The sequence below is a fragment of the Phocoena sinus genome, chromosome 14 (genome assembly GCF_008692025.1).
Source record: "Phocoena sinus isolate mPhoSin1 chromosome 14, mPhoSin1.pri, whole genome shotgun sequence".
Classification (NCBI taxonomy): domain Eukaryota; kingdom Metazoa; phylum Chordata; class Mammalia; order Artiodactyla; family Phocoenidae; genus Phocoena; species Phocoena sinus.
In genome coordinates this window covers 81,741,594-81,768,720 of record NC_045776.1, presented here as the reverse complement: position 1 = coordinate 81,768,720, position 27,127 = coordinate 81,741,594, and the positions used below count along the sequence as shown (strand labels likewise).

The following is a 27,127-nucleotide window of genomic DNA, read 5'->3' as shown; positions in this document are numbered from 1 at the left end:
GGCTTTGCTGGGCGTGGGGGCTTTCTCTAGTTGCAGTGAACGGGGGCTACTCTTTGTTGCGGTGCGCGGTCTTCTCATTGTGGTGGCTTCTCTTGTTGCAGAGCACGGGCTCTAGGCACTCGGGCTTCAGTACTTGTGGCACACGGGCTCAGTAGTTGTGGCTCACGGGCTCTAGAGCGCAGGCTCAGTAGTTCTGGTGCGTGGGCTTAGTTGCTCCGTGGCATGTGGGATCTTCCTGGACCAGGGCTCGGACGGTGTCCCCTGCACTGGCAGGCGGATTCTTAACCACTGCGCCACCAGGGGAGCCCAAGGAAGGCGAATTCTTTACCACTGGACCACCTGGGAAGTCTCCTAGGTGTCTTTTTAATAATGGGGTAGGGATCAGTTGGAGACGTTGCTAACATGGTTTCCTGAGGCTTTATCACCCAGTGTTACTGGTTAGGTTTGTTGTCAGATGGACCAGGTCAATGCCAGTTTTCACCCACCTCTCAGCTGTGTGACCTTGAACTATATCACTGAACCTCTCTGAATTTTAGTTTCTGCTTTTGTGAAATGGGGAGAATCAGCCCTACCCCACAGATAGGATTATTTTAATGTCTAGAGCAAGCACTCAACAAATGTTCCTAAGAATGGTAATAAAATCACATCCAGCTTCATAGCCTACATTCAAGGTGTAGATGTCACTGTTCTACTCCGAGGACACACAATAGGAAGCTGTGGCTTACCCAAGGTGACGCAGGTTGTAAGTTGTAGAACCTGAACCCAGATCTTCTGAGTCTAGAACTAGTGTTGTCCCAGGCAAAACAGCAGAAGTTTAACTAGTGAGATAGTATGTCCCCAATCTGTACTTTCTGGAACCTCTGAATCCATTCCTTAGGGAGGGACTGCCTTGCCCCACTCCTTTCTCCCCTTTTTAAAAATTGTGGTAAGATATACATAACATGAAATTTATCATTTTAACCACCTTTAAGTGTTCAGTTCAGTGGCATTAAGTACATTTACATTGTTGTACAACCATCACCATCCATCTCCAGAACTTTTTCATCTTCCCAAATGAAAACTCTGTATCCAGAAAAAAATAAAATAAAAAAATAAAACAAACAAGAAAAGCCCCTCTATATCCATTAAATAATAACTCCCCATTTCTCGCCTCCTCCAGCCCAGCAGGCACCCTTCTACTTTCCTCTTGTATGAATATACTGCTTTAGGGACCTCATATAAGTGGAATCATGTGGTACTTGTCCTTTTGTGTCAGGCTTATTTCACTGAGCGTAATGTCCTCTAGGTTTATCCACGTTATAGCATGTGACAGAATTTCCTTCCTTTTTCAGGCTAAATAATATTCCATGGTATGTATATTATACATATTATTTATCCATTCATCCATTGGTGGACACTTGAGTTGTTTCTACTGTTTAGCTGGTTTTTGTTTTTCTTTTAATTTTTTTTGATGTGGACCATTTTTAACGTCTCTATTGAATTTGTTACATTATTGCTTCTGTTTTATGTTTTGGTCTTTTGGCCATGGGGCATGCGGGATCTTAGCTCCTTGACCAGGAATCGAACCCACACCCCCTGCACTGGAAGGTGAAGTCTTAACTGCTGAACCGCCAGGGAAGTGCCCTCTTTTGCTGCTGTGAACAGTGTTGATATGAACACGGCTCCCTTCCCTTTTTCAGAGATGGGCCGAATGATGCAGTCGTTAAAGAGTCTTCACCCCTTACTGGCTGAGTAGTCTTGGACAATTCTCTTCATCCCTTAAGCCCTGCTTTTCTCACCTGCACTGTGGAAATGATGATAGTTCATCCCACAGGGTGGTCAGGAGGATTGGGTGAGAGCGTAGATATGAAATATTTAGTACGGTACCGGCCACAAAGCAAGCATTCAGTACTTCTTACTCTCATACGTTCAGCAGAACATGTGGTGCCTGCTCTCCTCCTGACGTTGACAGTTACCCCTCACCTGGCTAGTCTCACCTACCCCGAGTGGTGACCAGGTGGGTAGAGGGCTGTGGGAATGACCCACTCAAGTGCAAGTTGTGAGAGGTACAATGTCCGCAGTGCATGTGAAAACAATAATGAAAGAACAAAGCTGATAAAAAGTTGGTTTGATTTTGTCATCATCAGGAACTGGCAATTCTAAACAATGTCAGTGATGAAATACTCCTTCCTCCAGGCACGATCCAGGGAGCGATCGCTGCCAATGCTCCCAGCCTTTGGTTGCCTCATACACTCCATGTGAATTCCACACCTGAGTTGCATTGTGTCTGTATACTTGTTTCCTTTCTGTTGTATTTCTTTTTTTTTTTTTTTTTGCGGTACGCGGACCTCTCACTGTTGTGGCCTCTCTCGTTGTGGAGCATAGGCTCTGGACGCGCAGGCTCAGCGGCCATGGCTCACGGGCCCAGCCGCTCCGCGGCACGTGGGATCTTCCCAGACCGGGGCACGAACCCGCGTCCCCTGCATCAGCAGGCGGCTCTCAACCACTGCGCCACCAGGGAAGCCTTGTATTTCTTTTAAAATATGCTGCATAGGTGTTAGAAAAATTGGCAACGTAACAATCCTGTTTTCCTTTATTGTAGCTGTTTCTACTGTCTGATAGGCATTTTAAAAATGATTTTTTATTAATAGACTTTATGTTTTAAAACAGTTTTAAATTTTCAGAAAAATTCTGCAGATAGTACAGAGTTTCCACATAACCCCCACACTCAGTTTCCCTTGTTATTAACATCCTATGATAATAGCCTGCATTTATTACTTTATATATATATATATATTTATTTATTTATTTATTTATTTATTTATTTATTTATTTATTTATTTTTCGCTGCATTGGGTCTTCGTTGCTCTGCACGGGCTTTATCTAGTTGTGGTGAGCGGGAGCTACTCTTCGTTGTGGTGCGCAGGCTTCTCATTGCGGTGGCTTCTCTTACTGCGGAGCATGGGCTCCAGTACGCAAGCTTCAGTAGTTGTGGCATGAGAGCTCAGTAGTTGTGGCTCGCGGGCTCTAGAGTGCAGGCTCAGTAGTTGTGGCACACGGGCTTTGTTGCTCTGTGGCATGTGGGATCTTCCCAGACCAGGGCTCGAACCCGTGTCTCCTGCATTGGCAGGCGGATTCTTAACCACTGCACCATCAGGGAAGGCCCTGCATTTGTTACTTCTAATGAACCAATACTGATACATTATTGTTAACTAAAGGCTATCGTTTATTCACATTTCCTCAATTTTTGCCTAATGTCCTTTCTTCCTCCTTTTGTCTGCGATAGTTTCTCAGAGTTTGCTTGTTTTTGTCTCCCTTGACAGATTTAAGGTGTACGGGTTAGGCATTTTGTAGAGTCCCTTTTCGGGGATTTGTGGCTTTATTTATTTATTTATTTAAGTTATTTACTGGAGACTTACTGTAGGTTAGTCATTGTGGGAAGCTGGGGATATAGCAGTGAACCAAGACATTTTATAGATAGCATTTATAAATCATTGACGTTGACTCTGGGACTTGGAGAAGGTTGTACGTGCTGAGAATTGAACCCAGGCACCCCCAGAGGCCAAACTCTTGACCACGGTGTTGTTGGCCCTCTTCTGTGGGGAGAGGAAGGAGTTGTTCAGGTGGGTTTGAGGTAATAGGCACGTTTTAAAAATTTTTATTTTTTTATTTAAAAAAATTATTTATTTTACTTTTTATTTTTACTTATTTATTTATTTTTTTGCCGCCGCACAGCTTGTGGGATCTTAGTTCCCTGACCAGGGATCAAGCCCGTGCCACCTGCAGTGGAAGTGTGGAGTCTTAACCACTGGACCGCCAGGGAAGTCCCAACATTTTGAAAAATCGGGCAACCAAATGATGAACATAAAAGTAGGAAAAAAAAAAAGTAGGAAAATAAGTAGATAAGTTAGAAGTGAGTTAGATTCTTTCTGGTGAAGATTTGGGAAAGTGAGTTGAAATCATCTTCACTTACATTTATCTTCTGAGCTCTTCTGCTCTTCCTGTTAAGTGCCGCTGTGCAGCTTACCCTTCTTAAATGTCTCTGCAGGAATGTTTTGTACAATCCAAAAATTAATGGTTGAGGTAGGCCAGTGACACATCTGTGTCCATCCCTAAACACCTTTTTATGGCATGCTGTGGATGCAGCCAAAAAACCCACGTGTGACATGGTCATGGGGCAGGTAGTCTGGTGCCAGAGAGCAGGGTTCGGGGGCTCTGTCCTCCTGGTCTGGGGCGGCATCAAAGTCCTTTGAGCATTTCTGAACCTTGGTTGCCTCACCAATAAGTTAGGGATGATTCAGTGGAGTGACATCTTACACCTTGATGAGATTCTAAAGTTAGCAGCACACCAGGCCCAGATCTGGTAGAGTCAGGATTACCCTGAAAAACCTCACCGCCCACAAAGGAGTGAACACAAAGTGCCTGTGTGAGAGACCCTCACACAGTCTGGCAGTATGTCCATCACAGCCCATTTTTCTGCCAGCACGTGGCTAGCAGACTCCAAGCTTGGTCAGACCAGACTGAGTATCTACTCATGTTTAGGGCCCTTGATGCAAAAAACAATGACATGTCTTTACACACCAGGATGAGAATACACATGGCTTGCCGACTGATGGAAAACCAGAGGCAGGGCTCATGGGTGAGACCTCGTGGTTGCTTTTGTTTCTCTGAGTACGTAGCTGAATTGTGTACATTAGAGGATCAGTTGGGTCACTCACTGCCCAGCCCCCTCCCAGAGGACTTGGTAAGGATTAAATGAGGTTGGGTCCATGAGAGTCCCTGGAGCTCTGGACAAACGTTTGGTGTCAAAAGTATGATCAGTGAGTGATACATTCATGCAAGTCGTAGGGAGGTATGTGATTTGCTTTTAAAAATTTTTTTGGAGGAGGGGATGTTCTGTGTTTTGTGGATGCTGGGGAAGCCTGGCTGCTTGGTTTCTATTGAGTGTGTGGGTATTGGTGGAGTTGGGGGGACAGGCAGTGACTCTGCAGAGAGTTCTGCTGGGTAAGGTGCAGCCTCCAGCCCCCTTCAGAGACATCCCCTCTACCCTAGGCTAATATGGCTGCTTTGTTTCACCACAGAATGTCCTGAAGGAGCACGCGGATGACGACCCCAGTCTGGCCATCACTGGGGTTCCCGTAGTCACTTGGCCAAAGAAGACTCCAAAGGTGAGACACAGATCGCCCACAGCTGGGAGACCATAAATCCACTGCTTTTTCACATCTCCTGTAAGATGAATGTTGGCAGCCTTTCAGGGGGAATTCCTGGGAGAGGGCACCCCATTTAAGATGAATGGTGTTGATGAGTTGTTCATTGCAACTTTTTTTTTTTTAAAACGGATCATTTTCCCTAGCTGTGGAAACTGCAGGCACTGCCCCCTGGTGGTCACTCAGAAAACTGGGGAAGTGATGCCTCACCTTTCTTCCTTTCCTCCCCTCCTTTCTTCTATATTTCCTTCCTTCCCTTGACCTCTAGCTGCTTTTTGGGCTGTTTTCTCCTCTTCTTCTTTTTTTTTGTTTTGTTTTCTCCTCTTCTGAAAGTAGTTTTTTTCTCTTTCTAAATGGGTTGATGCTGGGGAATTCCCTGACGGTCCAGTGGTTAGGACTCCACGCTTCCACTGCAGGGGGCACGGGTTCGATCCCTGGTAGGGGAACTAAGATCCCACATGCCTTGCAGTGTGGCCAAAAAAAGAAAACAGGGTTGGTGCTCACCATGAAAAATTTGATCAAACAGGAAAGGACAAAGATGCTGGGAAGAATAGTAGTGACATCACTGAGAACTTACCAGGGGCAGGTTGCCTTGCCTAGTCCTCTGCATCCCCTGTCTTATTTAGACTCCAGCAATCCTGTGGGATAGACACTTGTGATTTGTTTTACAGATGAGGAAACTGAGGCTTAAAAAGATGAAGTTACTTGTTAGGTTACTTGGCAGAGCCAAGGATGCAAAGATCAGTCTAATGGCAGAGACCAAACTTTCAACCAGTGCCCTACCTCGGCTGCACCACTTTCTTGACCAAGTTATATAAGCTCCCGGAACCTTACTTTCCTCATTTGTAAGAAGGGGTTATACCAGTACGTACTTCAAATGATCATTGTGAGGACTAAACAAGACAATGCCTGCAGAGTCTGTAGGACAAGGGCTGATTCATGGTAAGTGCTCTAAATGTCAGTTGTAACCTAAGCAGCCTTCCTGTTGATGGGTATTTTGCTAATTTCTGATTTTTTTTTACTGTTATAAAAAACACTGAGAGGAACTTTCTAGATCTCTACTGTCCAAAAGGGTAGCCACTAGTCATATGTTGCTATTGAGCGCTTGAAATAAGGCAAGCCCAAATTGAGAGGTGCTGTCAGTATAATATACACAATAGATTTCAAAGACTTAGCACAAAAAAGAACAGTGCACAATACCAATTTAATTTATTTTTTATATTGATTGCCTGTTGAAATTAGGGTTGCCAGATTTGAAAAGGAAGCCCATTTAAATTTGAATTTCAGGGCTTCCCTGGTCTTGCAGTGGTTAAGAATCCGCCTGCCAATGCAGGGGACACGGTTTGAGCCCTGGTCCTGGAAGATCCCACATGCCGCGGAGCAACTAAGCCCATGTGCCACAACTACGGAGCCTGTGCTCTGGAGCCCACGAGCCACAACTGCTGAACCCGCGTGCCACAACTACTGAAGCCCGTTCGCCTAGAGCCTGTGCTCCGCAACAAGAGAAGCCACGACAGTGAGAAGTCTGCGCACTGCAACGAAGAGTAGCCCCTGCTCACTGCAACTAGAGAAAGCCCCCGCGCGGCAACAAAGACCCAACACAGGCATAAAACAAATAAATAATAAATAAATTTATTAATTAATTTGAATTTCAGATAAACAGCAGATACCTTTTTTTACTATAAGTATATCCCATATAGTGCACGTGATATACTTATGCTAAAAAGAGTTTTTGTTATTTATCTGAAATGTAATGGGGCGTGCTGTATTTTTATTTGCTAAATCTGGCAACCCTAGTTGAAATGATAAAATTTTGGATATATTTAACAAAATGGATTATTAATATTCACTTCACCTGTTTCTTTTTACCTAGTAAAATGTGGCTTCAAAAAAATTTTAAAGTACATATGTGGCTCACATTATATTTCTATAGGACAGTGGTGTTCTGGGTTATTCATTTCACTTTTGTTTGATTATCTTCTTAGGGTATATTCTTTTTCTTGGCCACGCTGTGCGGCTTGTGGGATCTTAGTTCTCTGACAAGGGATTGAACCTGGGGCCACGGCAGTGACAGCACCGAGTCCTAACCACTGGACCGCCAGGGAACTCCCATTAGGGTATATTCCTAAATGTGGGATTGTTAATGGGGAAAGTACTTGTGGGTATTGAATTCTAATTCTCTTTGAAGCTTAGTGGGAACTGAGGTGGCCATAGGAATGAAAAGGAGTTGCCTGCACATCTGCCTTTAGCTCCCCAATCTGTGGATGTTGAGTGGGGTTCTAGAGTTGACTTTCCCCTACATGGGCCATAAATATAAATGTCATTTATTAGACCACAGACTGTGCTTGCAGACACAGCCACTTGAAATAGCCCAGCCAGGTCCCATGGCTGCTTTGAACCTGCAGAGGAAATGGTGGCTTTGCCTTGCTACCTACCGCCTGCTTCCCTCCTAGCTGAGGAATTGCTCCACAGGACGGATTAGGGTTTATAGAGGGCATGGGCTTGGCTTTTTTTTTTTTTTTTTTTAATTTTAGTTATTTTTTTATACAGCAGGTTCTTCTTAGTTATCCATTTTATACATATTAGTATATACATGTCAATCCCAGTGTCCCAGTTCATCCCCCTACCCTTCCCCCTGCCACTTTCCCCACTTGGTGTCCATACGTTTGTTCTCTACATCTGAGAGCATGGGCTTTGAAAGAAACACACTTGCCACTACTCACTGTAGTCTCAGAATTAATGGAGGGGTCCAAACCAGCCTCTGGGGGAAATCACTTCGGGACCATAAATGTGCCCTGTCTGGAGTCACTTAGCCCACTCCTCAGGAGCTTCTAGGCATTTTTTTTAAAAAAAGAAAGCTCTGCCCCTTCTCTTCCCAAGGCCTGGAAACAGGAAGCTGGCTTCTGGTGGGAGTAGCCCTTATTTAAGATTCCCTTGGAGGACTGGTTTATAAGCACTGGTCTGTATGTAAGTTGGGCGTGGATGGTGTCAACACTGGTGGGAGAAATTGGAGCCCTTAGGCTGGTTGGGAAAGAGTGGGGGAGGGAGAAGTAAGAGCCTTTGACGTTTAACAGTGCTTGTGGGGTGCCAGGCTTTTTTTTAAACACCTTATAATGAAACAAATAGAACTCACATACCTTACAGTTCTCCCACTTAAAGTGTACAATGAAATGTTTTTAGTATGTTGAAAATATTTAGAGTTGTGCAACCAACACCACAGTCTAATTTTGGAACGTTTTCATACCCCCTTAAAAGAAGCCCCATTAGCGGTCAGTTCCCACTCCCCCAAGCCGCGCCTCCCCCAGCTGCTGGAAACTTTGTCTCCATGGATTTGCCTATTCTGGACATTTCATATAAATAGAATTGTACAGTATGTGGCCTTTTGTGACTGACTTTTTTCACTTAGAAGAACGTTTTCAAGGTTCATCCAAGTTATATATCATTCAGTATTTCATGCCTTTATAGGGTTGAATAATATTCCACTGTATGGATGCACCACAGTCTGTTTCATCATTCATCTGTCGGGCATTTGGGCTGTTTCTACCTTTTGGCTATTGTGATTGATGATGCTGTGAACATTCATGTACAGGTTTTTATGTGAACATATGTTTTCATTTCTCTGGGGTAGAAACCTAGGCATAGAATTGACTAGTCAGATGGTAACTCTACATTGAAGTTTTTGAGGAACTGCCTGTTTCTCAAAGTGACTGCAGCATTTTCTATTTCTCCCAGCAATTATAAGAGTTCCAGACTTCTCCACATCTTTGCCAACACCTATTATCTGTCTTTTTTTTTTTCAAAAGCACATTCTCTGCATTCAAATACCTTATTCTTTTTTTTTAAATTACTAATTAATTTATTTTTGCTGTGTTGGGTCTTCGTTTCTGTGCGAGGGCTTTCTCCAGTTTTGGCAAGTGGGGGCTACTCTTCACTATCGCGGCCTCTCTCTCTGGGGAGCACAGGCTCCAGACGTGCAGGCTCAGTACTTGTGGCTCACGGGCCCAGCCGCTCCGGGGCATGCGGAATCCTCCTAGACCAGGGCTCGAACTTGTGTCTCCTGCATTAGCAGGCAGATTCTCAACCACTGCGCCACCAGGGAAGCCCTATCTGTCTTTTTGATTAGAGCCATGCAAGCACAATCGTTTTCTTTTTAATTTAGTTAGCTTTCTATAAATTATTTGAAGTTTATTGTATGAGTTTGCAAGGGCCGCTGTGACAAAGTACCTCAGACTGAGTGGCTTAAATGACAGAATATTAATTTTCTCATTGGTCTGGAGGCCAAAAGTCTGAGATCACGGTGTTAGTTGGCAGGATGTATTTCTTTCTTCCTTCCCTCCTTCCTTCCTTCCTTCCTCCCTCCCTCCCTCCCTCCCTCCCTCCCTCCCTCCCTTCCTTCCCTTCCTTCCCTTCCTTCCCTTCCTTCCCTTCCTTCCCTTCCTTCCCTTCCTTCCCTTCCTTCCCTTTCTTTCTTTCCAAAAGTCTGAGATCACGGTGTTAGTTGGCAGGATGTATTTCTTTCTTTCTTTCTTTCCAAAAGTCTGAGATCACGGTGTTAGTTGGCAGGATGTATTTCTTTCTTTCTTTCTTTCTTTCTTTCTTTCTTTCTTTCTTTCCTTCCTTCCTTCCGTCCTTCCTTCCTTCCTTCCTTCTTTCTTTGTTTCTTTCTTTCATAGAGCTGAAGAGTCTTTTTTTAAAAAAATTATTTATTTATTTATTTATGGCTGTGTTGGGTCTTCGTTGCTGTGCACGGGCTTTCTCTAGTTGTGGCGAGTGGAGGCTACTCTTCGTTGCGGTGTGCAGGCTTCTCATTGTGGTGGCTTCTCTTGTCGAGGAGCACGGTCTCTAGGCACATGGGCTTCAGTAGTTGTGGCACGTGGGCTCAGTAGTTGTGGCACGTGGGCTCAGTAGTTGTGGCACGTGGGCTCTAGAGCTCAGGCTCCGTAGTTGTGGTACATGGGCTTAGTTGCTCTGCGGCATGTGGGGTCTTCCCGGACCAGAGCTCGAACCCATGTCCCCTGAATTGGCAGGCAGATTCTTAACCACTGTGCCACCAGGGAAGCCCGGCACGATGTGTTTCTTCTGAGGACTCTTTCCTTGGCTTGTAGATGGCTGTTGTCTCTGTGTCTTCACATGGTCTTCCCTTTGTGTGTGTCCTAATCTCCTCTTCTTATAAGGACACCAGTCATACTGAATTTGGGCTCACCCTAACGACCCCATTTTAACTTAGTTACCTCATTAAAGACCTATCTCCAAATACAGTTACATTCTGAGGTGCTGGGGGTTCAGACTTCAACATACGGATTTTGGGAGGACACAATTTAAGCCCATAACATGTATTATAAATTATACAAAAAGGAATAAATAACATAATAATGAATACCGTGACTCTCCCCTGCCCCGACTCAGCTCTAGAAATAAATTATTGCCAGTATAACCAAAACCCCCCTGGGTATTCCTTCTAAATGTATGCAACAGTTTTTAGATTTTATTTAATTCTTACATCGAGGCTGGGAGGGGGTTAGGATTGTCTTCATGATGCAGCTGAAACTGGGGACTCAGAGAGGTAGGCTGGTAAGCCTGGGGCCACACAGCTTGTGAATCTAAGGTGTTCATCCCCAGATTTGTCCCTGTGCCTGAGGAACTCAATGAAACGTGGTGGAGGGCAGGGGGAGGGGAGGCTGGCTGCTATATTTATGCATTTCCTGGCTGGTGGGGTTAAAAAGTTAACAGGAAGGGAAGAAGTAAGTAAACGACTGACTGCCTGGGCCGCCCGGGGTCTCTTGATTCCCAGGTTTGCAGTCGGCTTCCTCCCAATTTGATGCAGGTTGGGTTGAAAGATCAAGGGTGCTCATTGAGGCTGTCAGGATGCAAAGTCGGGATCGGTACTGGGTCTGGCTCAGGTTACTTAAGTAATTATTGCTAAATGATGATTAGCAAGAAATGCTTTGATCTCTCACCTTGCCTCCCGGAGAAGAAAGTCCCTTTCTGGAACTGATCAGGTGCCGTGAGGTCATTTCTGATGTGGTGTCTTTCAAATCAAAGATGCTACTGAATCACCCTCTGTCACAGTTCCCCTGCTTGGCCGTTTTCCCCAGTAGTGATGGATTTGTTTTGATCCATCTGTACTCTGGCCACTTCCTTGTATGACCAAGTGGTAGGATTTGGGGGCCTGTCTGTGACCTTAGAACCAAGCTGAGGGAACTGAACTTCTTTGAGGCCCGACTTCTGACCTCAGCCTTATTAGCAAGTTGACCTTCTGCCCACCAGCCAGACGCTTGTACTCAGCCAGCTTGTGGGTTGGTTCCCAGAGAAGGAAACCGAGGAAGGAGGTGAGATGAAGCTTTCCTGGAAAGCGAGCATGTTGATGCATTTGCTTCTTTTTTTTTTTTTTTTTTTTTGATGCATTTGCTTCTTAATCTCTAGTGGCCAAACCAGGCTGCCTCTTGAATTTCAATTATTGGCAGTTTTTCCTGAGTGGAAGAGCAGAGAGCCTGGAGAGTATACCAGTAAGAACCCTGACGGGGACGTGGGGACAGCCCTCTTCAGCAGTTAGTGGATCAGCTCCCTCACGGGGACGTCACAGGAACCACAGGAGGAAGTCACACACACACACCTGATGTCTGTGTCACCCTCAGTTCTGCTTTGTTTCTCTTCCCCTTCCTCCACACTTGGTCATTCAGATCTGGGAGGCCTGAGAAGTCTGGGGTCCCCCGGGAGTGACACGCAGCCTTTCCCTGAAGGACAGTCACATAAGTCTGTAAAAGAGGCCCCCATGTACTTCCTGTTCCCACTCTGCCCTGCTCCCAGCTCCTGTCTCCCCCGAGTAATTAAGCTGATGATGTACAGTTGAGGAGGGAGGATGACTGCCATTTATAGTTGCCTCCTCAAGGCCAGTTAATTTTCTAGAAAGGCAGTGTGGCCTAATGAGGACCAGTCCTCAGGATGGTGGCATCTGCTTTACCTGGGGAACGTTTCTGGTTTTGTTTTTTTTTTTGCGGTACGCGGACCTCTCACTGTTGTGGCATCTCCCGTTGCGGAGCACAGGCTCCGGACGCACAGGCTCAGTGGCCATGGCTCACGGGCCCAGCCGCTCCACGGCATGTGGGATCTTCCTGGACCGGGGCACGAACCTGTGTCCCCTGCATCGGCAGGCGGACTCTCAACCACTGCGCCACCAGGGAAGCCCCTGGTTTTTTTTTTTTAATACAGTTTCCTGGGCCCTACTGAGACACTCTGATTCAGGAGGGGTGGGTGGGACCTGGGAATCTGCACTTTCTAAATGCTTCACAGGTAATTCTCATGCACAACTAGGGTGAACTCTGGGGTCAGATGCACCTGGAGATTGACTCTTGGCTCGGCCACTTACTAGTTGTGTGGTCATGGGCAAGTCTGAGGCTTAGTTTATTCATCTGTAAAAAGGGCCGATAGTGCCTTTCTTTCAAGTTTGCTGTGAGAGGCTCTGTAAAATACCTCTATAGTAGCCTATCAGTCAGTGATAGCAATTATACTTTTTCATAATTATGGTTTATAAGTAAACACTAATCCTGAATCTGCTCACCCAGAAGGCAGAAATAGAAGACACTGAAGGAGGAGATGGATCAGAAGGGGGTGATTGGTTTAGAGTCATTTCCTATCCCTAAATTATTATTGGCTGGGACCAACACTGAATCTCAAGTAAGGGCCTGAATGGCTTAATTTCGCGGAAGTAGTCACAGCTGGCGTTTCCTGCGATGGGGCTGGTTTAAGAAAGTGTTTCTCCTTTAGGTCCTCCACACTCTATCCGAGGGAGAAGTCCTAGGCCTGTGAGCGGGAGGGTAACTGTTGTCTTAGAATGTGCTGAAAGAGGCCTCATGAGAGGCTGGTGGGAGAACGGGAACAGGAGATGCTCAACAGGTTGGGGGAGGCCGACAGCAGGGACCACAGGGCCAGGATAGCAGAGAGTGGACAGCGGGGAGGGTGTAGTGAGGGGAGCAGACAACAGTCTGGGACCCTGTCTGGAATCCCCAGGGCTTCCTGAAGTGACAGCTAAGTCATTTGTGGAGTTTGGAAGCTGGCAGGTTCCCAGGAGTGTAGGCAGCAGAAACCCCTGATCAAAGAATACCCACAAAAGATGGTCTGCTCAATTCTGGGTAATGTTCTCTCCAACATCAGCAACAGAAAAATCCCATTGAAAGAAGATTGTTGGCGGTCAGGGGATGCCACGGTTTCTTACAAGCTGAGACCCAGGTCTGACCAGTTATTTGAGCTCGGATTCCAAAATCCTTAGTGTCTGAACCATATGACAAGGATCCCATCAGGGCTCCCCCTTTTTTAGTGGTGTGAACTGAAGCCAGAAAGTGGAAGTTTGTAGAGTCACCACACATGAGATCCAGGCAGGAGAGAATAGTAACCTTCCCTGATGGCTTTTTTAAAAATAAATCCATTTATTTATTTTTGGCTGCATTGGGTCTTTGTTGCTGTGCGCAGGATTTCTCTAGTTGTGGTGAGCTGGGGCTACTCTTCGTTGTGGTGCGAGGGCTTCTCATTGCGGTGGCTTCTCTTGTTGCGGAACATGGACTCTAAGTGCGTGGGCTTCAGTAGTTGTGGCACGCGGACTCAGCAGTTGTGGCACATGGGCTTAGTTGCTCCGTGGCATGTGGGATCTTCCTGGACCAGGGCTCGAACCCGTGTCCCCTGTGTTGGCAGGCAGATTCTTAACCACTGCACCACCAGGGAAGTCCCCTGATGGCTTTTTGTAGATAGAGTCTTAACCGTCTTCTCCCTGTGTCTTTGCATTGTCTTCCTTCTGTATGTGCCTGTGTCCAAATTTCCTCTTTTTATAAGGACAACAGTCATATTGGATTAGGGCCCTAATGACGTCATTTTGACTTGATCATCTCTGTAAAGACCCTGTGTGTAGGGGCTTCCCTAGTGGTGCAGTGGTTAGAAATCCGCCTGCCAATGCAGGAGACACGGGTTCGAGCCCTTGTCCAGGAAGATCCCACATGCTGTGGAGCAACTAAGCCCGTGCGCCACAACTACTGAGCCTGAGCGCCACAACTACTGAACCCTAGGTGCCTGGAGCCCGTGCTCCGCAACCAGAGAAGCCATTGCAATGTGAAGCCCATGCAATGCACCGAAGAGTAGCTCCCGCTCGCCGCAACTAGAGAAAGCCTGCGCACAGCAACGAAGACCCAATGCAACCAAAAATAAAAAAAAAAAGACCCTGTGTCTAAGTATGGTCACGTTCCGAGGTCTTGGGGGGGGTAGGGCTTCATCATGTGAATTTTAGGGCAGACACAATTCAGCTTGTAAACTTGTCACACCTTCAGTGACTCTCCATCTTCTTTATTTTAAAAAAAAATATTTATTTTTATTTTTGGCTGGGTTGGTCTTCATTGCTGTGCGCGGGCTTTCTCTAGTTGCGGCTAGCGGGGGCTACTCTTCGTTGTGGTGCGTGGGCATCTCTTTGCGGTGGCTTCTCTTGTTGCGGAGCACGGGCTCTAGATGCGCGGGCTTCAGTAGTTGCAGCACGCGGGCTCAGTAGTTGTGGTGCACGGGCTTAGTTGCTCTGCGACATGTGGGATCTTCCTGGACCAGGGCACAAACACTTGTACCCTGCATTGTCAGGCGGATTCTTAACTGCTGCGCCACCAGGGAAGTCCCTCCATCTTCTTTAAAGTCATCTCCCAAATACTTACCCTGGCCTTGAGGTCCCATGACCCCAGTTGTCGCTCTGCCTTAGAATCTCGTGCTGGCTTCTCTTCTCTACATTGCAGGGAAACTGAATTACTCCATATTTTTCATCTTCTTGACAGTCTTGGCCTTAGCTTATACTGTTCTCCTTCTGGGAATGCCCATCTTATTTTGCCACATACGAATTCTCTCTGTCTTGAGGCCCAGCCTAGTTCCTTCTCTGCCAGGAAGCCTCCTGAGCTGGATGTCTTCTAGCTGTGCCTCCAGATCCTCTCCAGCCTCCTCAAGCCTTCTGTGTGGGCTGCATCAAAGAGGTTCCTTGCATCTCTGGCTTTTGGTTGGGCTCAGCCTAGGGAGGGAGGTACCGGCAGGAGATGGGAAGACAGGAGGAGAGAGAGGCTGGGGTATTTATTCCCCCAGCTTTCTCCCTATGGGGTCCTTCCATTGGGGACCACGGCTCCTATTTCTTCTCCTTCTCCAGCTTTTCTCTCTGAATTTCTGGTAACAAAGGGAGGTAATGGCTCATCACTGTCCTTAGGCTTGGGAGGCATCACCATGCCTTGCTGGCTTCCGTTAACCCCACTTGTACTCTGCAAATTGAGCCTCTGTTAAACTCCCCTCCATGACCTGGTGTGAGGGTGCCAGGATGCCATCCATTTCCTGTCAAGATCCTGACTGGTAGATAGACTTCCCCCATTTCTCCCTCTGCTGGACATCCACATTCTACTCTGCATTTTGTTGCATATCTGTCTTAAGCTTCCGTTATCTTCTTGAGACGGGAGCTCATCTTATTAATTTTTTCTTTATCCATTTTTGTATCCTGTCATGCAAGATTGCTCCCAGAAAATGTTTATTGAATGAATGAACTTGATAGCAAAGCTTCCCCAGAGCTTGTAAAAGATGAAGTTGTATTCATCAGTTCATTCTGTTTGTCCTCTTTCACCTGCTCTGCAAATGCCTCTGAGTCATCTCGTTGGTGAGAATAAGTTTCTCTCCTTACTTTAATTTGTGTGTCCCAGTCACAACCAACTGTTAAAGAACGGTAAATAGAAGAGAACTAAGAAGGGCTCTTGGTATTCCCTGGACCCTTTTGTCCCTCACATTTAGGCATCTCCCTTTATCCTCCTGGACTTAAAAAGATCTTATCTCTCACCTGGAATTTTTCAGCCATCATCTGTATCATTTTAGAACCACTTTATTGGAACTTTAAGACAGCGTTCAGCTGAAATAACCTGTAATTAAAGTCTGCAGCCCAGGATTTCTTTCTTAGTCTGATAACCTGCTCGGCTGTCTGTGTTAATAATGCCAAAGACAAATTTTTGGAAAGCAGTTGAGATATTGAGGGCTCCTGCCTTTGGTGCAGTAATTAGAAAGCCAAGCAGGCACTGTAAGTGATTGCTTGCCATTATCATGGTTATATTTCTGGAACAATGGTCTATCCTTCAAACTTTTCTTTTTGTCAAATGCCATTGTATATTTCCTATTTTAAAGGAGAATACTTGATCATTGACGTTGGGAATAAGTTGTCATGTTCTCCCCACCACACTCATTACCCTGCCTCTCTAATTTGGCTTTGTTAGGACAGTGGATATGTGTGCAACCAAATGATGTTGTGAGATAATCTGCTGCTTCCCAAATTTGGGTGATCTAGAGAAAAAAGGGGCACAATTATGTGAACACAGGTGAAACATTTGCATTATTTAAGTTGATTCTTGTTACAAAGGTGGGAAGGGGAAGTATATTTATTGGGACAAGGGGAACTTTATACGCAAAGAAAGTAGGTGGGAAGTGAAAGCTATAGTAAAACCTGCTCTAAACCACTGAACTTCTCCACCAATGAATGTAAAGGACTAAACAGCAAAGCACCTTGCAGGAGTGAAGAGATAGCCTCACTTATAAGATTGATTTTGTTGTTGTTATTTAGATTCATTTCTCTCCTAGTTAGTGTTATGGTACAAGATGGCAGGAGGGGCTGGGTTGGGGACTGCCCTGAGGAAGCTTGTTGATTTGAATGTTCCCAATTGATTGATTCTTCTGTGGGAGGGTGTTGTTTCTTTGATTTCTTTTCATTTCTTGATTTATTATTTGTTTTGTTTATTTATTTAAATGGCAGTATAGTTGATTTACAGTGTTGTGTTAGTTTCTGTTGTGCAGCAAAGGGATTCAGTTTTATATATATAAATATTATATAATTTTCAGATTCTTTCCCATTATAGGTTATTATAAGATATTGAATATAGTTCTCTGTGCTATACAGTAGGACCTTGTTTTTTATTTATATATAGTAGTTTGTATCTGCTTATCCCAAACTCCTAATTTATCTCTCCACCCTCCTTTCCCCTTTGGTAACCATAAGTTTGTTTTCTTTTTTTTTTTTTTCATAAGTTTGTTTTCTATGTCTGTGAGTCTTTTTCTGTTTTGTAAATAAGTTCACTTGTATCATTTTTTAGATTCCACATATAAGTGATATCATGTGATATTTGTCTTTCTGTTTGACTTACTTCACTTAGTATGGTAATCTTTAGGTCCATCTTTTTTTTTTTTCCCCCGGTACGCGGGCCTCTCACTGTTGTGGCCTCTCCCGCTGCGGAGCCTGTGCTCCGGACACACAGGCTCAGTGGCCATGGCTCACGGGTCCAGCCGCTCCGCGGCATGTGGGATCTTCCCGGACCGGGACACGAACCCGTGTCCCCTGCATCGGCAGGCGGACTCTCAACCACTGTGCCACCAGGGAAGCCTAGGTCCATCTTTTAATTTTATCTTTTATCACATCTTTTTAAATTGTGGGGAAAGATATATAACATAAAATTGACTATTTTAACCATTCAGTACATTCACATTGTTGTACAACCATCACCACCATCAGTCTCTAGAACTTTTTCATCATATGAAACCGGAACTCTTAATCCCTTAAACACTAACTCCCCATTCCCCCTTTTTCCAGCCCCTGGTAACTTCTATTCTACTGTTTGTCTCTGTGAATTTGACTCTTCTAGGTACCTCATGTAAGTGGGATCATACAGTATTTGTCTTTTTGTGACTGGCTTATTTCACTTAATATAATGTCCTCAAGGTTCATCCATATTGTAGCTTGTGCCAGAATCTCCTTCCTTTTTACTTTTTTTTTTTTTAAGAAGATGTGGGGGGTAGGAGTTTATTAATTAATTTATTTATTTTTGCTGTGTTGGGTCTTCGTTTCTGTGTGAGGGCTTTCTCTAGTTGTGGCAAGCGGGGGCCACTCTTCATCGCGGTGCATGGGCCTCTCACTATCGTGGCCTCTCTTGTTGCGGAGCACAGGCTCCAGACGCGCAGGCTCAGTAGCTGTGGCTCACGGGCCCAGTTGCTCCGCGGCATGTGGGATCCTCCCAGACCAGGGCTCGATCCCGTGTCCCCTGCATTAGGAGGCAGATTCTCCACCACTGCGTCACCAGGAAGCCCTCTCCTTCCTTTTTAAAGCTGAATGGTATTCCATTGTATGTATACACCACATTTTATTTAACCATTCATCTGTCATTGGACAATTCGGTTGCTTCCACCTTTGGCTATTATAAATAATGCTGCTGTGAACATGGGTGTATAAAACTCTTTTCAAGTCCTCATTTTCAATTCTTTTGCGTACATACCCAGAAATGAAATTGCTGGAATCATAGAATAATTATATGTTTAATTATTTGAGGAACTGCCATACTGTTTTCCACAGCGGCTGTATCAATTTATATTCCCATCAATAATACACAAGGGTTCCAATTTCTCCACATGCTTGCTATTGTTATTTTCTGTTTTTTTTGTTTGTTTTCTGATAATAGCCATCCTAATGGGTATGTTATTTCTTTTTAACTAACTTAATTTTTTATGCTGAAGTATTCTTTAGAGAATTACAGACATCATGACAATTCCACCCCTAAATACTTAGGTTTGCATCTCAGAAAAAGAAGAATATTTTTCTCCATACCTGAAATTATTAACACCTAGCAAAACTGACAATTCCTCCTAATGCTGGGTCATATAAATTATCTTTTACAGCTACTTTTTCCCAACCAGGATCCAATCCAGGTTCTTCATTCTCTCTTTTAATCTTGACCTTTTCAGGATATTGATTGGTAGGGAAGATGGAACCATGTCCTGAAGAATATCTCACTTTATGCATTTGTCTGATTGCTTTCTTGTGGTGTCATTTAGCTTTTTCGCTGTCTCTTGTAATTTCTGTAAATTGGAAACTAGGTCTAAAGGCTTGGTTAGATTGAAGTTAAATATCGTGGATTAAGGTGATGGTGGTCTGATTATTCCCCCATTATTCAGTTATGTTCATCCCTGTTTTCCTCCAGAGCATAATCTGGAAGGGAATATGTGGTGCCCGTGCTTCCCTCTACCATTCAGTTTCAATACCAGTTATCATTCTTTCCTGTATGAATAATTTTATCAGGAGATGATAATGAAGCTTTGGGACTTCCCTGGCGGTCCATTGGTTAAGACTCCCCACTTCTATTGCAGGGTGCGCGGGTTCAATCCCTGGTGGGGGAACTAAGATCCCACAGACAAAAAAAAAAGAAGAAGAAGAAAATGAAGCTTTGAAGTTTTTTCTGTAGAGCTTTCCCTCATCAATTGGAGCTACCCTTAAATACAGTTCCTCCTGATAAGGCAGCACACAGGCTTAATTCTTTCCCTTTAAATACCAATTTTCAAACTAAGGAGTTGGTATAATGGCTGCTTAAAATGGTGACAGATGAGTTTTGTCAGACTTTTTCTATTTTGAGTGTCATGGTAAACTCGTGAATTTTCATAGATCCAGGGGGCTTTTAGAGGCAAATTGGCCTGCTGGAGATGAGCCATTTTTAAAGGAAAGCAAGAATGTAAATGAAGAGAGTTCCTTGGGAACAGCCAAAGTGTGTATGAGTGTGTGTGTGTCTGTTCCCCCCATCCCTACTCCTGACCGTACCAACCTGTGTGTATTTGCATTAGTCAGGTGTCCCTAAGTGAAAGGCTTTCAAGTGCAGTCAGAGCCCATCAGATCCCCACAGTGACTGTTAGCAGCTCATTTAAGAGGTGATTCAACTATCACTTTGGTTTGGTTAATTTCAACCTGCTCCAGGACTTAGGGGCTACATTTCCTAACCAGGTTACCTTTTAGGAATAGGAACTAAGATCACTCTTAAAGGATGACTGATGAAAAGAAAAAAAAAAAGTATATATACACACACACATACACACTTTTTAAAAATTGAAGTAAAATTCACCTAGCCTAAAAGTAACCATTTTAAAGTACGGATTCGGTGATATTTAGTATATTCAGAATGTTGTGCAAGCATCACCTCTTTCTAAATTTCAAGATGTTTTTATCACTCCCAAAAGAAACCCCATTCACATTAGGGGTCACTCCCCATTCCCCCTTCCCCCACCCAGCCCCTGGCAACCACTAATCAGCTTTCTGTCCCTATGGATTTGTCTATTCTGGATATTTTATATAAAGGTAATTATACAGTATATGGCCTTTTGTGTCTGGCTTGTTCCACTTAGCATCATGTTTTCAAGAGTCATCACATTGTAGCTTGTGTCAGCACTTCATTCCTTTTTATGGCTGAATAATATTCCATTTTATGGATAGAAACCATATTTTGTTTACCTATTCATCAATGCACAGAATTTGATTTGTTTCCACCATTTGATCATTGTGAACAGAGCTGCTAATTTTAATCCTCTTAAGCCTCTTTACTGTATGCTTTATCATCCCATTTTGAGTAAACTTTGGATTTGGTCTTTTGGGTGCTCTGGTAAGGAAGGAAACCAAGGGGGAGATTTGGTCTTGTTAAGAGAAATATTTTTAAATTACAAAAGTCCCGGTTGTAGGCCCGAATTATACTGGCATTTTATGTATTTTTAGCCCCTATTTTCTGGGGGTGGGGGGTGGGATTGTAAAGTGCATCCATTAATCTTGTCTGAATTGTCTGAGGGCTCAGCCTTAGCCTGGAGTTTTGTAGGGAAATGAATGGAGAAGGGAAGTAACCTTCTAAGGTCAGTGATTGAGTTGGAAATGGGGTGGATGGTGGGAAGCATTTCTCAGATCTATGCCAGTCACCTGTTAAATTAGCTAATTAAAAAAAATCCTGCGCACAGTCACAAATCTTCCAGGGAACGTAAATATTCTTTGGTTGATCTTGGTAATTTAAGGAGACAGTATTAGGAGAGGAACCCTATTTAATGGAAAGCTTGGTCTCTTTAAAGGACCCATGTGACAGATATCTGTGGGTTTTAAATGCTTGTGGAATGATTCTTCAGGGGGAAAATAAAAAGCAATTAAATAACATTAGTAATTTCCTTAAGAGAAATCACTGTAGCCCTTGGTCTGTCATACGGTCACTCTTTGAACCATAGTTTTAGCCAGGCAACCCTGGAATTAGTTCTAAATTGCTGTGTGACACGACGCAAAAATTTCTCTTATTTATGTTTTATTAGAAAAATAACTCTGCAAAAGACCTTGTCCTTGTGCTGTTAATCGGTAAAAACCTATTGAAGAACAGAGACAAATAGTAAAATAGCTGAAGCATGCCTTCTCTATTGCTTGTTAAACATACATTATTACGTGTATTAGGAAGCAACCCTTTGTATCATTTCTGTTCCTTCTTTAGGGACACGTTTACAAATGGTGTCCCTTGGTTCAGGAGCGTGCCAGCCAGTTACTGGTCTGGACACAGAGAATTCATTCTCTTTCCCTGACCCGATCCTCTGGAAAATAATGTTCCCAAGCTTTAGCCATGTCCTTTGTGACATGGGCACAAGGAAAAGGGCCACGTGCCAGGGAATCCCTCCCCTATGGATCCCAGATTTCCAGGGGGCACTTATCCAGTCTGTCCCTTTGCCTTCCTGTTCCTGGATATGGGGATGGAGAAGACTGGAGGGGATGGCTGCCCTCTTCCTTTTACCTTAGGTCACTACCTGTCCCTGCCCTGGGACAGCCTGCAGTGCCCTTCGGTGGCTAAGTCTGGGCAAAATCTCTGGGCAAAATCTCTGGGCAGACTGGGATCACTCCCGGTGTCATGATCTGATAGGCAGACCAGAACATTAAATGACGCTCAGAGAGAAAGCAGGGAAATGGGTGATGGCTGTGACCGAGGCTGACTTGGCTTCCATCTGTTTTTGTTTTATTTCCTCGCCACTTGATGAGACTTCTGGATCCTCCTGGTTCAGGACAAGCACCAGTGCCCTGGTGGCATCAGCTTTGGGGAACTCTTTCTAAGAATGTAAGCCTTGGCTAAGTGGAGCTGGGAGACCATTCAGTTCTTAGGGTCACTTGAAAAGGAGGTCAAAAGGGAGAAAGGACGAGCCTAAGGCACAATATAAATGCTAAATTTTAAGGTAGCAGTTCTACTGTGCAAATGTGGCGTAATGTACTTTATATACAGTCCGGCACACTATTAACACAAAACAAATGTTGGATAGTTGTGTGTACCAGTTAGCTAAAGGAAGCTTGATCGAGGAAGTAGAGATGTTAAGAGGTCCTTTGCAAGTGTCAGAAAAGGAATTTTTAAAAAAGATGTTAGAACGGTGACTGCTGGCAGGAGCCTTGTTAGAGTCTGGAGAGGACCCACCTCCTTCCCCATCAGCCCCCACAGATCCATCAGACAGCAGACTGGTTACCAAAACCATACCTACCCGTCCTGAAATATCTGAACTAAGAACACGGAATTTGCAAAATTTAGTAAGGGACAGTTAATTTTCTGCGTAAGTCTGAGTATTTCACTTGGATGATTACACTGGTTTCACTTGGCATCCTCCTCTAGTCTCTGGCACGAGGCATTGGTGCGATGTGATTAACAGCCCAGGCTGCAGACTCCAGCTGCTTATGGGTTCAGATCCAGGCCCTTTCACTTCCTAGCAGCGATGTGCCTCAGTTTCCTCATATGTAAAATGGGTGAACAATGGAACACTCCTCTCGGGGTTGTGTAAAAGAATAAATGAGATGTATCTACACCACACTTCACATAGGGTCTAGCCCTTCAATCATGCCTAGTAAACATTAGCTGCTGTTATTGTCCGGACCCCTGGAGGGGGTCTCTGGATGGTGTTATGTAAGGAACCCTGGGCTTCAGAGCTACCTCCTAATTTTCTTTGAGCCTCAGTTTCCTTACCTGTAAAGTGAGAGGGTCTGGTGAGGCCCCTTCTAGCTCAGAAATGATGTGACGGAAGGAAGTTTTGTGTTAGCTGCAGCTTCTGTTTATCAACACTTTCCCTTTCTCTTCTTTGAACTATGATAAATGAGAACTTTTTACTTCCTTAAATACAGAAGTGAGCCTTTGAGAATTCTCAGGAGAAATCAGCCCAAAGACAAGTCTAAATATTCTTGCACTCCTGATACGGAATGAGAAAGACCTTTGAGAAAAAGTCCTGTTTCCATACCTCTCTTGAGGTATTATGATATTTGTGTATCTCTGTACCCTTGCAGTTTTGACCAATTACAGTGAAGCGAAAGCATGATTAGCATTTTTTTCAGCCTCTCTTTCTTTAAGGGACTTCCTTCTGGGTGGAGTGGCCCCTAAGAGGTCATGGGATACATCAGATACAGACTTCAGTCCAGACAAGGTAGTTTTATAAAGGCTGAGACTTTGGGGGGTGGACTGAGATGGAGGGGGGTGTATTCTTTCCAAAACCACAAGTTTTTGTTAACCTTGAGTGAATTGTGAAAAATGTAAGAAGGGAGGAAGGAAACTCAGAACAGGTAAAGAGCAGGTCTGCTGGGATTTTTTCCCCATAGTGTCAGTGGGTGTATACATTTCAGAGGGACTTTAAATCCACTCAGTAAAACTGACATCCCTATTTATTCACTCCTGTGGACTCCCTGCTAGAAGCCTTCTGAGTTTTATGTCCACTACACATTCTGCCTTCCTTGAAAGCCCAGGCCATGACCTGCCTGTGGATCCCTTCTGTTCTCAGAGTGTATTTCATGGCCAGTGGCCTGGGCATGACTAACAGTTGGACGACACTGCACAATTGGTCACCAGATTTCACAGCTAATGAGCTTTTTCTTGGGAAAGCCTCTGATCCTTTGGTTGGGCAAACCTTCCCATTTTACAGATGAAGAAACTGGTGCATGTATAGTGTCACCTTGGACATTCCTAGTTAGATGATGAGTATGCCAGCTACCTAGCTAAGTCGCTCTGCTCCTTAGCTTGAGTTTACCTGTGGTTTTGATGCTTATAACAGCATTGATCACTCTAGCTAATGGTCACTGAGCTCCTCCTTCAGAGTAAGGGCTGCTGGCATAAGTGCCCCCTAGACTTTTTTTTTTTTTCCAGTTAAGAGTTTTCTGCAAGGGTGGGCTGCTTTAGGAGTAAGCATTAGGAATGTTTCCAGTTTAAGAATTTAGAAACCCACACCTTCTGGGCCAGCTTCAGGCACTTGCCAGTCTTCTGGGAGACTGGGTTCTGGCCTGCCCTCACCCCTTCCGAGATCGACCCCTGGGCACCTCAGGAAGCGGGGGTTCCTGTCCAAGAGAGTGGGGCACCCACCTCAGGGAAGAGTGAATTCATGGTGTTCTGTCTGGCAGCCTCCAAGGCAGGCAGCTCGATTGGAACTCCTGTCTGTACCACCCCACGTTTTACGCTGATTCCCTCGCGACCTGAAAAGGCAAACCTGAGGGTAGAAGAGGGCAACGTTAGGGGACCAGCCCAACACAACTGCCGGCATCCTGGGGAACTGGCTCCCCAGACTGTACCCGGGCCAGCGGGCCTGCAGGGGCTACGGACTCCCGGGTTCGCAGGCATACCAGGTCCTGGTCCCAGAGCTTGTGCAAACCCGAGAGCCCGTGTGCCCGCTGCTGGGGGGCACAGGGACCCGTGCCTGGTGTCTCGTGCAGGGCCACTCCCCGTGACCGTGCATCCCGGGGCTCCTGCGAGACGCCCCGCAGGACCACACAAAAGACCCCACCCCAGGTCGGGCGTGCATTTCCTGTTAGAGCAGCGGCGGCGTGCAGGCACCCATGTGCACCCCGCGGCGCGCGAGCCGGGCGGGGCGCGGGGCACGCCCCCACGCAGCCCCAGTCCCGGAGCTCCGGCCGCGAGGGGCCGCCCTCGGCGGGCCCGCCCCCGTGTCACCGCAGGCCGGGCTCCCTTTGTGTGCGGCCCGAGCGCCGCGGCCGCGCCATTGGCCCGCCGGTCCGGGGGGCCAGCCCCTTCCTGGATCGCCTCATGCATATGCATGAGCCCCCCGGCCCTCCCCCCGCCGGCCCCTCTCCGCCCCCTCCCGCGCGGGCGTGTGAGGCGCGCGGCGCGGCTCCCTCCTCGAGGCAGCGGGAGCCCGAGCCCGAGCCCGAGCCCGAGCCTGAGCCCGAGCCAGGGCGAGCCGAGCCTGCTCCGGGCGGGCGGAGGCGGCGGCGGCGGCGGCGGCGGCGGCGGCGGCGCCGCTCCAGCCATGTCAGCGCGCGCGAGCCTGGGCCCACCATGAGCCATGGCCATGTCCGTAAGCGCCGAGGACGACGACTATGAATCGGAGCCGGACCAGGTCGGTGGCCCGGGGTGGGGCTGAGGGAGGGACCCGCCGCCCGCCTGCCCGACCTCCCGGACCGAGTGACTGACGCGCCCCGGGCGGCCGCGACGCCTCCGCCGCCGCCACGATGAGGAGAAAGTTTTGCAGCCGCCGCCGGCGGGGTTGCCAGGGCCGGGCCCGAGCGGGGCTTGGAGGAGCGCGGCAGGCCGGCGGTCGCCCGACCGCCGCGGGCCCCGCAGCCGGCCGGGGCAGGGGGCGTGTGCGAGCGTCTGTGCGCGAGGGTGGCCGGCCGTGCCGCGGGGACAATGTGGGCCTCGCCGTCGGGCGGGCCCTGCGGGGCGCGGGCCACGGCCCGCGGGCAAGTTGCGGGCGCCGGCGCGGGCGGCCGAGCGCGCCTCGCCCTCCCCTCGCGCCCTCGCCTGCGGCCCACGCGCGTGCCGGCCGCCTTGGGCGCACCCGGACCTGCGGGCGCCGGCGCCTCCTTCCTTTCTGTTTCCGAAGTTGCACCGGGACCCTCGGCCTCTGGGCTGGAGGACGCCCGCGGCCCGGAGGGTGGGCGGCCCGGGGCCGGTGGGCCCGACGGCCCGAGCTTTTGTCTGGGCGCCGCGCGCCCGCCGCCCACCGTGGGCAGACGGAGACAGGAAGGGGTGCGAGGCTCGGGCCGGCGCGGGGAATCCGGAACCCAGCGAGTCCGCTCCACGGCGGCAGCGGCTAGAGGAAGCCGTGACCCCAGATGGCAGTATTTGGCCTCGGTTGGATCTAGAAGGGAAAGCAACCTCTCTTGGGACCAGGGGGGAGAAATCTGTATAAAACAAAGCCCTGGGTGTGTTTACAGTGTGAATTTACTCCGGGAAGATTCGTGTTTAGGAAGCAGGGGAAGAAAGTTGATTTACGAAGTAGAATCTGCACGATATTTGAAACAGGGTACGGGCTGGGTAGACTTGTCTGAGGAATAAAGCATTAGACGGGTTGAGTTATCGTGTGGACATGACTAGTTGAATAAGATGCTTACTTATAAGCTCGGGTGCATTTCCTCAGTGGAATGAAGATGTTTTGGAATGTTGAGGCCGAGATGTAGAACGTTTTTTCCTTCCGTCAGGCGTCGTTGAGGAAGTACTATATATGCTGCATTTAAATCGTAACCCACATATTATTAAGTGGTTTTATATGACAGAGGCAAAGTTAAAGTGTATTTTCTCAGTTTTGTTGGACGTTTTTCAGGCTGATGTATATTACGAGGTGATCCTGAATCTCACTTGTCTTATGAATCGGGGGAACCCAGAGACAGCCCAAACGGTTTTGGCTTGGAACTTTCATCAAGTCAGTAGGACAGCATGCGAACGGTTCTCAGTTTTTGCTGCTTAGTTCATACCTCAACTCTTGGTCTGAAAATTTTCAGTTCAGTTTGGATCTGCCTAATCCCTGCCAACAGTGTACGCTTTCTGCATCTGGTCATTCGTAAGACCCTTGTATTCAGTGTTAACTGCACTTTGGTGTTTCATGGGTGAGGTTCCTGTTACCTGTTTTGTTTCGCGGTACGCGGGCCTCTCACTGTTGTGGCCCCTCCCGTTGCGGAGCACAGGCTCCAGATGCGCAGGCCCAGCAGCAGCCATGGCTCACGGGCCCAGCCGCTCCGCAGCACGTGGGATCCTCCCGGTCCGGGGCACGAACCCGTGTCCCCTGCATCGGCAGGCGGACTCTCAACCCCTGCGCCACCAGGGAAGCCCTTGTTTTGGTTTTTTAATTCGACCACACCCTATGGCCTATGATAGATATCATCTTTGACACTA

The 27,127-nt window shown here is 46.6% G+C and overlaps 1 protein-coding gene across 13 annotated transcripts in view; it reads left to right on the top strand.

The window, feature by feature from the left end:
* Positions 1–27,127, top strand: part of KDM2B (lysine demethylase 2B) — a 133,314-nt gene that overhangs the window by 67,908 nt on the left and 38,279 nt on the right. For all 13 annotated transcript variants that reach the window (XR_004353130.1, XR_004353129.1, XM_032654197.1 and 10 more), the window contains one exon: positions 5,061–5,147. Coding sequence is in view for 11 of the 13 variants with exons in the window: in XM_032654197.1 (XP_032510088.1) it covers positions 5,061–5,147 (87 nt within the window). In the remaining 2 variants the exon portion in view is untranslated. The remainder of the gene's footprint in view (positions 1–5,060; positions 5,148–27,127) is intronic.